The 10,428-nt window shown below is 53.6% G+C and overlaps 1 protein-coding gene across 1 annotated transcript in view; it reads right to left on the bottom strand.

Annotated features, from left to right (window-relative positions):
* The window catches only part of timm50 (translocase of inner mitochondrial membrane 50 homolog (S. cerevisiae)), a 45,900-nt gene that overhangs the window by 5,561 nt on the left and 29,911 nt on the right, over positions 1-10,428 (bottom strand). Inside the window, exons 6-8 of the mRNA XM_056283686.1 lie at positions 9,382-9,501; positions 3,874-3,978; positions 2,385-2,483 (exon numbers count right to left, since the gene is read on the bottom strand). Coding sequence (XP_056139661.1) covers positions 2,385-2,483; positions 3,874-3,978; positions 9,382-9,501 — 324 coding nt within the window. The remainder of the gene's footprint in view (positions 1-2,384; positions 2,484-3,873; positions 3,979-9,381; positions 9,502-10,428) is intronic.

Below are 10,428 nucleotides of genomic sequence, written 5' to 3'. Positions count from 1 at the left end.
CCGAGTCCTCTCCACTTTCTCCGACTCCTCTCCACTTTCTCCGACTCCTCTCCACTTTCTCCGACTCCTCTCCACTTTCTCCCGAGTCCTCTCCACTTTCTCCCGAGTCCTCTCCACTTTCTCCGACTCCTCTCCACTTTCTCCGACTCCTCTCCACTTTCTCCGACTCCTCTCCACTTTCTCCCGAGTCCTCTCCACTTTCTCCCGAGTCCTCTCCACTTTCTCCGACTCCTCTCCACTTTCTCCGACTCCTCTCCACTTTCTCCGACTCCTCTCCACTTTCTCCCGAGTCCTCTCCACTTTCTCCGACTCCTCTCCACTTTCTCCCGAGTCCTCTCCACTTTCTCCGACTCCTCTCCACTTTCTCCGACTCCTCTCCACTTTCTCCGACTCCTCTCCACTTTCTCCGGCTCCACGGACACACGAGAGATGTTGTGTCCCCCGGCCGGTATTTTTCACGTTCTGCATTTGTGTACAGGATCTCCTCGTAGAGGCCGTGCTGCCAGGAGCGCTCCTCCTCTGCAGCGAGGGAAATACGACGAGTTCTGCTGAAGAGCACTGCGGTAGTGGGGCGTGGTGCTGGAAGCGGAGTGAGAGAGTGTGCGTTGCGGGGGAGCAGGCACACCTCAGGTGCGCGAGATGAGCAACCTCTTCTTTGTAATTCTGCAGTAACGCCGGGTCCTGGACTGACACAGCGAGACGCTGACATGGTCACCAACACAGGTGGAGACAAGAGAGGACGATGCTCCGACACGTCTGGCAGCAGAGCCTCCAGCACAACTCAGTACCGGCCCGTACGACATGCTGATCACCAAACCCGTGTCCGTCCTCCATATCCAAACCTGTCCGACGGCAGCAGCTTCGCCACGTCATATCATCACCTGTGTCTCCGGGGTGGGGTGGCGGTGGCAGCAAGCTAAGTAGGGCAACACCATCCAGCTCCTCCTGGGGGATCCCAAGGCGTTCCCGGGCCAGACTGGACATGTAGTCCCTCCAGAGAGTTCTGGGTCTACCCCGGGGTCTCCTCCCAGTTGGACATGCCTGGTAAACCTCCAAAGGAAGGTGCCCAGGAGGCGTCCTAATCAGATGCCCGAACCACCTCAACTGGCTCCTTTCCATGCGAAGGAGCAGGGGCTCTACTCCGAGCTCCCTCCGCATGACCGAGCTTCTCACCCTATCTCCAAGGCTGAGCCCAGACCCCCTACGGAGGAAACTCATTTCAGCCGCTTGTATCCGCCATCTCACCCTTTGACCATCCTACCCTCACCTGTGAACAAGACCCCGAGATACTTGAACTCCTTCACTTGAGGCAACAACTCATCCACAACCCGCAGGGAGGGAGAGGAGTTGTTACCTCAAGTGTCAAGTTGGGGCGTGCCGACTTCCAGCACCACAGACTGGTCCTGTGGCCAACAATATGATGCAGACCAGGCGGGATGTGTGGAGGTTTTATCCGGGAGGAAACTGGGTCAGCGTGAAGGCTCCAGAGGAGTCTCTCTGAGAACCAGCTTAACACACCCATCCTCACAGCCTCCACACTGACAGTTAAAGAGAGAGAGAACGAGATGAAGGAGGCCGAGACTAGAAGGAGACCGCGCAGGAGCAGGAGGAAGGGAGGGAGGGTGTGTGGTGGGGAGAAGGAGAAGGAGGTGGAGACAGAAGGTTAATGAGGCATGGGAGTAGAGCAGGGAGCCTACTGTGGGTTGGAGGGGGGGGGGTAGGAATCAATGGGCGTTAACAGAAGGCAGCTGTGGAGAGCCGACACGGTGCAGCAGAGGACGGACAACCTCAAGTCATGACTGTGCATCGTTCTGCTGGAAAGCAGATCCTCTGCCCTTCTCAGAGCTTTCTGATGACACTGGTCGGGCATCTGGGTAGGGCGGCGGTCTCCGGGGATCTCCGGTTCGAATCCCCGCGTTACCTTCGGCTTGGTTGGGCGTCCCTACAGACACAATTGGCGGTGTCTGCGGGTGGGAAGCCGGATGTGGGTGTGTGTCCCCGGCGGAGGTGGAAAAACCCGGTCCAGAAAGGAAAAACCCTTACTGTGTCTTTACTCCACCCATGTACTAAACCATCAGATTGCACTGACTAGTTTCCCAAATCAGCTGGCTTAATACATGGGTGGAGGAAAGACACGGTTCGGGTTTTTCCTTTCTGGACCGGGTTTTTCCACCTCTGGGGTCCCGGTGGCTGCACTAGCACCTCCTCTGGTCAGTTGGATCGGCAGAGGGGGCGGAGCAGCGACTGGGACGGCTCGGAAGAGTGGGGTAATTGGCTAGGTACAATTGGGGAGAAAAAGGGGGAGAAAAAGGGGGAGAACCCCCCCCCCCCCAAAAAAACTGCTGGTCGGGGTAGCACAGATGTTCACACACACACACACGTACCTTGACATGGTGTCCGTCCATATAATGTGTTGCGTCTCTGAAGAGGCGGTACATGATGAATCCTTGAGGGTCGATGCTGTCAATCAGAGGGTATGCCGTCTAGATGGACACACACAGACACACACAGTCATTATTGTCTGGTATTACAATCACAACAATCAGCTGACTAAAATAAAACTTGATCGTTGTGTTAAAGGCTGTTCGTAAGAGAGTCATGTGTATAATTCACTGATCACATGACCTCGATAACTTCCTGTTGTGTGTGTGTAGTCCAGAGACTGACTTCAGCTCTAACACCAGTTCTACAGCCCACAGGACACACGGACTCGTCCTCAGTTCAAGCCAAGCGTTCCAACACTGGAACCACCGTGGCGGTCAGCGGTCGTTTTAGGTCGATCCTATCGCAACATAATGGCCGTCTTGGTCGCCCATCCATCCAGCATCCAAACCGCTTATCCTGCTCTCAGGGTGGCGGGGATGCTGGAGCCTATCCCAGCAGCCACTTGGGCGGCAGGCGGGGAGACACCCTGGACAGGCCGCCAGGCCATCACAGGGCACATGGTGGTCCTTCTAGTGTTAGAACCGGTCGGAATTCAGCAGCAGGTCCTGTGACTGGACCGGTGTCCTGACAGCGAACAACAATCACCAAAACTCTTATCAGAAAACCCTGTTGTAACCATAACAACCCCAAAAAATCCTGTTGTAACCACAACAACCCAAACAATCCTGTTGTAACCATAACAACCCAGACAACCCTGCTGTAACCGTAACAACCCCAAAAAACCCTGTTGTAACCACAACAACCCAGACAACCCTGTTGTAACCGTAACAACCCAGACAACCCTGCTGTAACCGTAACAACCCAGACAACCCTGTTGTAACCGTAACAACCCAGACAACCCTGCTGTAACCGTAACAACCCAGACAACCCTGCTGTAACCGTAACAACCCAGACAACCCTGTTGTAACCGTAACAACCCAGACAACCCTGCTGTAACCGTAACAACCCAGACAACCCTGTTGTAACCGTAACAACCCAGACAACCCTGCTGTGACCGTAACAACCCAGACAACCCTGCTGTAACCGTAACAACCCAGACAATGTCACCTCCAGTGCAGTAGTTTGTGCCACGCAGCTCAACTCTCCAGAGGCCAAGCTCTGTCTGCATGTCTGTATCTGACAACCCATCTTTGTGAATGTGTGTGTGTGTGTGTTTGTGTGTGCGCAGAGTGTGTGAGTGTGCATGTTTGTGCAGAGTGTGTGTGTGCATACTTGTGAACGTGTGTGTGTGTGTGTATGTGTGCAGTGTGTGAGTGTGCATGTTTGTGAAAATGTGTGTATAGTGTGTGCGTGTGTGTGTGTGTGTGCATCTATGCATGCAAGTTGTGCATGTGCGACTATGTAAGATGTATGTATTTGCATGTGTGTATGTGCTGAGTGTGTGTGTGTGTGTGTATTTGCAGGTGTGGGTGTGTGTCCGTGTCTCACCATGCCTGTCTCCGCGGTGAAGATGACTATCTCGTACAATGGTGCCAGCTGCTGGAACAGGTAGTCTATTCCCGGACGCTTCTTGAAACGCCACCCTGTAGACAACTGGACACATACAACAAACACACAACAAAGACACAAGCAACAACTTGTTTGTTAGGTTCCAACAAAATGACTCGACACCAGAAGACCTGCTCACACAGCCACCTGGGGACAAGCAGCAGCAAAACAAGAAAAGGAAAATTGGATCAGCTTTACTAGCTCAGTCTTCTGAGCTGAGACCAAGATGGCCGACAAATGGATGGCTGGAGTGAAAGGTGGACAGAGATCAGCAGATGGATGGAGTGAAAGGTGGACAGAGATCAGCGGATGGATGGAGTGAAAGGTGGACAGAGATCAGCGGATGGATGGGGTGAAAGGTGGACAGAGATCAGCGGATGGGTGGAGTGAAAGGTGGAAAGAGATCAGCGGATGGATGGAGTGAGAGGTGGACAGAGATCAGCGGCTGGATGGAGTGAAAGGTGGACAGAGATCAGCGGATGGATGGAGTGAAAGGTGGACAGAGATCCGCAGATAAATGGAGTGAGAGGTGGACAGAGATCAGCGGATGGATGGGGTGAAAGGTGGACAGAGATCAGCGGATGGGTGGAGTGAAAGGTGGAAAGAGATCAGCGGATGGATGGAGTGAGAGGTGGACAGAGATCAGCGGCTGGATGGAGTGAAAGGTGGACAGAGATCAGCGGATGGATGGAGTGAAAGGTGGACAGAGATCCGTGGATGGATGGGGTGAAAGGTGGAAAGAGATCAGCGGCTGGATGGAGTGAAAGGTGGACAGAGATCAGCGGATGGATGGAGTGAAAGGTGGACAGAGATCAGCGGCTGGATGGAGTGAAAGGTGGACAGAGAACAGCGGATGGATGGAGTGAAAGGTGGACAGAGATCGGTGGATGGATGGAGTGAGAGGTGGACAGAGATCCGCGGATGGATGGAGTGAAAGGTGGACAGAGATCCGCGGATGGATGGAGTGAGAGGTGGACAGAGATCAGCGGATGGCTGGAGTGAAAGGTGGACAGAGATCAGCGGAGGGATGGAGTGAAAGGTGGACAGAGATCCGCGGATGGATGGAGTGAGAGGTGGACAGAGATCAGCAGATGGATGGAGTGAGAGGTGGACAGAGATCAGCGGCTGGATGGAGTGAAAGGTGGACAGAGATCCGCAGATAAATGGAGTGAGAGGTGGACAGAGATCAGCGGATGGATGGAGTGAAAGGTGGACAGAGATCAGCGGATGGATGGAGTGAAAGGTGGACAGAGATCAGCGGCTGGATGGAGTGAAAGGTGGACAGAGATCAGCGGATGGATGGAGTGAAAGGTGGACAGAGATCGGTGGATGGATGGAGTGAGAGGTGGACAGAGATCCGCGGATGGATGGAGTGAAAGGTGGACAGAGATCGGTGGATGGATGGAGTGAGAGGTGGACAGAGATCCGCGGATGGATGGAGTGAAAGGTGGACAGAGATCAGCGGATGGATGGAGTGAGAGGTGGACGGAGATCAGCGGATGGCTGGAGTGAAAGGTGGACAGAGATCAGCGGAGGGATGGAGTGAAAGGTGGACAGAGATCAGCGGAGGGATGGAGTGAAAGGTGGACAGAGATCCGCGGATGGATGGAGTGAGAGGTGGACAGAGATCAGCAGATGGATGGAGTGAGAGGTGGAAAGAGATCAGCGGATGGATGGAGTGAGAGGTGGAAAGAGATCAGCGGATGGATGGAGTGAAAGGTGGACAGAGATCAGCAGATGGATGGAGTGAGAGGTGGAAAGAGATCAGCGGATGGATGGCGTTCCCAGGCCAGACAGGACATGTAGTCCCTCCAGCGAGTTCTGGGTCTTCCCCGGGGTCTCCTCCCAGTTGGACGTGCCCGGTAAACCTCCAAAGCAAGGTGCCCAGGAGGCATCCTGATCAGATGCCCGAACCACCTCAACTGGCTCCTTTTGATGCGCAGGAGCAATGGCTCTACTCCGAGCTCCCTCCGGAAGTCCGAGCTCCTCACCCTATCTCTAAGGCTGAGCCCAGACACCCTACGGAGGAAACTCATTTCAGCCGCTTGGATCCACGATCTCACCATTTCCATCACTACCCAAAGCTCATGACCATAGGTGAGGGTTTGGACGAAGACTGACTGGTAAATTGAGAGCTTTGCCTCCCGGCTGAGCTCCTTCTTCACCACAACGGTCTGGTAGAACATCCACATTACTGCTGATGCTGCACCAAGCCACCCGTCAATCTCCCGCTCCATCCTACTCTCACTCGTGAACAAGACCCCGAGATACTTGAACTCCTTCACTTGAGGCAACACCTCATCCCCAACCCGGAGGGAGCAACCCACCATGTTCCGGTAGATTCAATATATCACAAAATATTGCGATACCGTAAGAAAGGTGATATATTGTGGTTTCATAGGCCTGTGCTCTTTGTGGTTATGCTACTTCCTGTCTCAGTTTACGTTGTTGTGTTGGAGTGGAAGAGTCACATGGCTGAAGATAGATTACAACACTGTTATCTAGCGGTCGTGCGGTTACACACAACACAACATGTTTGTCACGAACCTTTCCATGTAAACAATTACAAATCGATGCGGTGGTTTTGAGAATCGATACAGCAGCACACAAGATAACATCGCCGTACTCGAGTGTATCGATATTTTCTTACACCGCTACATGAAACCAGAGTCAAATTCCATGTATGTGCAAAGCTATATGGCCAAAGCACCTGAATCTGAACCAGCAGGCCATGACTTTTTCCCCACACAGGTCGATTTATAGAGCATCGTCTGCAGCAGGGCAACTGCTGCAGGTACGAAATCCACCCCCCCCCTCCACACACCTCTGACCTCCCCCTCTTAACAAAACCCACTGGGCTGTGTTAAACAGGCACACTTCTGGTCCTTTATCAGAGAGATGATCACCTGAGGACTGGACTTGACTGGGGGAGAGCTCGCAGGTGGTGTGCATGTGAGGCAGAGAGAGCGAGAGCAAGAGAGAGAGAGCGAGAGAGAGGGAGAGGGAGTAAGCGAGAGAGCGAGCGAGAGAGAGGAGACAGAGAGAGAGGAGCGAGACAGCAAGAGAGAGAGCAAGAGAGCGAGCGCAAATGAGAGAGCGAGCGAGAGAGAGTAAGAGGGGGGAGAGAGCGAGCAGGAGAGAGTGAGAGAGAGCGTGAGAGAGAGCGAGAGGGAGAGGAGAGAGCAAGAGAGAGCGAGTGAGAGGGAGAGAGAGAGGAGAGAGACAAAGAGAGGGGAGAGAGAGACAGCAAGAGAGAGAGAGTGAGGGTGAGAGCGAGGAGAGAGCAAGAGAGAGCGAGTGAGAGAGAGACAGAGAGAGAGGAGAGAGAGAGAGGAGAGAGAGGGGAGAGAGAGAGCAAGAGAGATAGCGTGAGAGAGAGCAAGAGAGAGCGAGTGAGAGAGGAGAGACAAAGAGAGGGGAGAGAGAGACAGCAAGAGTGAGAGCGTGAGAGAGAGAGCAAGAGAGCGAGTGAGAGAGGAGAGAGAGAGACAAAGAGAGAGGGGAGAGAGAGACAGCAAGAGTGAGAGCGTGAGAGAGAGAGCAAGAGAGCGAGTGAGAGAGAGAGAGAGAGACAGAGAGACAAAGAGAGAGGGTAGAGAGAGACAGCAAGAGCGAGTGAGAGAGAGAGAGAGAGAGAGAGAAAGAGAGGAGAGAGAGAGACAAAGAGAGAGGGGAGAGAGAGACAGCAAGAGAGAGAGAGAGAGAGAGAGAGAGAGAGAGATAGCGTGAGAGAGAGAGAGAGGAGAGAGAGAGAGACAAAGAGAGGGGAGAGAGAGACAGCAAGAGTGAGAGCGTGAGAGAGAGAGCAAGAGAGCGAGTGAGAGAGAGAGAGAGAGAGAGAGAGAGAGAGAGAGAGAGAGAGAGAGAGAGAGAGAGAGAGAGAGGAGAGAGAGAGACAAAGAGAGAGGGGAGAGAGAGACAGCAAGAGCGAGTGAGAGAGAGAGAAAGAGAGAGGAGAGAGAGAGACAAAGAGAGAGGGGAGAGAGAGACAGCAAGAGAGAGAGAGAGAGAGAGAGAGAGAGAGAGAGAGAGAGAGCGAGATAGCGTGAGAGAGAGAGAGAGAAAGAGAGAGGAGAGAGAGAGACAAAGAGAGAGGGGAGAGAGAGACAGCAAGAGAGAAAGTGAGAGAGAGCGAGATAGCGTGAGAGAGAGAGAGCAAGAGAAAGCGAGAGAGAGAGAGAGAGAGAGAGAGAGAGAGGAGAGAGCGACAAAGAGAGAGGGGAGAGGGAGACAGCAAGAGAGAGAGAGCGAGAGCGTGGGTGAGGGCGAGAGAGAGAGAGAGAGAGACAGAGAGCGTGGGTGAGGGCGAGAGAGAGAGAGAGAGAGGTCAACAGGGGGCGGTGTGAAGGATCAGCTGGTTGGAGTGTGTTTAAGGTAGTCTGACTGGTTTTGCAGCTGGTCGGGGTGCCAGGAGGACTCACTCACAGGTCCAGGTGAGGACGCTTAATCGGTACATGTTGTGGGTGTGTGTGTGTTGTGTTTTCGTGACAGTAGTAAGAGGTAGAGGACGGCTTCGAGGAGAAAGGCATCCGGACAACCGATCCGTCCGTCCGTCCCTCTGGTGGACTTCCTGCTCACCTGTTTCAGGGGGCAGCAGGTGTCGGACCGCGGCTGCACCACACCTGCTGCCTGAGCCGCTCTGCATACACCTCTCCCCAGGTGAGCGGAGGCAACATGGAGGTGTGTTTGTGTGAGTGCGGGTGGGATAGGGGGGCTATTACCCGACAGCACAAGTCGACAGGTGGAAAAGCCGTTTATGACACACCCGCGTCTCTCCCCCCCCCCCCCCCCACCGACACACACAGTTGGCTGTATTTTCCACCTGTCCAACATAACCATTAACCCATACACACCTGCTGGGCATCCGTGTTTGCCTCCAGTGTTCCGTTTGTTCCATTTACTTCTTGTTTTCTTCTTCTCTTTTGTTTTGTGCGAGTGATGCATGCGGGTTCTAGAAGCTGCTGTGAACCCGAGTCAAATCCCTTGGCCAATAAGGTTGATTCTGATTCAGACGGAGCGAGCAGCCAAGGAGACGGCAGAGAGGACGAACGGCGCGCTCACACAGGGGCGTCACTTCCACACTTCCCTACTCGTGTTTTCTTTGCGGGCACGTGCATTGCATTCTGGGTAGCTTTCAGCATGCCGGCGTTGCAAACTAGATTGGTGCTCAACAACATGCAAATTAGAGGCAACCGGCACCTCGTGCCAATGTCAAAACGCCATGAACTAAATGTTTAGAGTGGGCCCTGTAGGTCCAAAATCAAAGCATAACGTGACCCACTTATCACGTCCTACTTATCCATGAACTGGTTTTGGTGGTGAGATGACACCCATGTGTGAACGTATTGTAAGAGGGGTGGGTTAGCCTACTGACCACCGGGGGCGCCGTAACACTCTGTAGGGTGACAATGTGAGAGCAGAGATGAGAGGAAGAGGTGGCACACGTACCGACCACTCCGGATGCAGCAGGACATCTGTGAGCTCCAGGACCAGGGTGTAGGGAGGTTGGTAGTACGGCTCCTTCAGAGGGTCTGGGAGCAGCTTGGGGCTCGTCGGCTCGATAATCATCTGAGCAAGAGCAAACAGAAGACGTAATCAGCAAGCGCCCTGATCCCCTCCAACACCGGCGTCAGCCAGCGTCCATGGTGCTAAGTGCCCTGGGACAGGACGCTGAAAAACTAGTGGGCTTTACCCCACTGTAGGAACTCAGCAGCCTGTGACGGAACCCTGAACATCTGAGATCCTGTGTGAGTTCTAGGGCTGTCAATGAAGACTCAAAATCTGAATATATAACTGAATTGTAAAAAAGAAAAAGACAAAAAACAGAAAACAGACATTAGAGTGCAAAAATTACTATTGGTTTCTGAGAAATAAGCAGCACTGCGGCGGCTGTCTGCCTCGCGAACTCTCACGAGAGCCTCGGCTGCTGCACCGAATACGCCGCATGACGGACAGGGGTCGCACAACGTCACTTTCACTGGTTGAAAAGGACATTTAGGTCAAGCTGAAACGGGCGAAGGACTCAACAACAGCCGTGGGGGTAAAGACGGCAGAGTTCCCACCCCAACTCGGCCGCAGGGAGACCGAGCGCCACTCCAACGACCTCGTGTGTTCACACAGAACGCGAAGCCAAAATGCCAATAGACGCCAATAGACGCGAATTCACGTCAGTCGCGTAATCGTGAGAGTGAAAAAAAAAGTTTTTTAAAATATAACTTTATTCAGCAAGACAATGTACCGGCTTGCTCGGGCATCCCTACAGACACAATTGGCCGTGTCTGTGGGTGGGAAGCAGGATGTGGGTATGTGTCCTGGTCACTGCACTAGCATCTCCTCTGGTCAGTCGGGGCGCCTGTTCGGGGGGGGGGAGACTGGGGGAATAGCATGATTCTCCCATGCGCTACGTCCCCCTGGTGAAACTCCTCCCTGTCAGGTGAAAAGAAGCGGCTGGTGACGCCACATGTATTGGAGGAGGCATGTGGTAGTCTGCAGCCC

This window comes from Lampris incognitus, chromosome 7, assembly GCF_029633865.1.
Source record: "Lampris incognitus isolate fLamInc1 chromosome 7, fLamInc1.hap2, whole genome shotgun sequence".
NCBI classification, from domain to species: domain Eukaryota; kingdom Metazoa; phylum Chordata; class Actinopteri; order Lampriformes; family Lampridae; genus Lampris; species Lampris incognitus.
The sequence above is the reverse complement of the archived record's forward strand: the minus strand, read 5'-3'. Positions and strand labels throughout refer to the sequence as shown.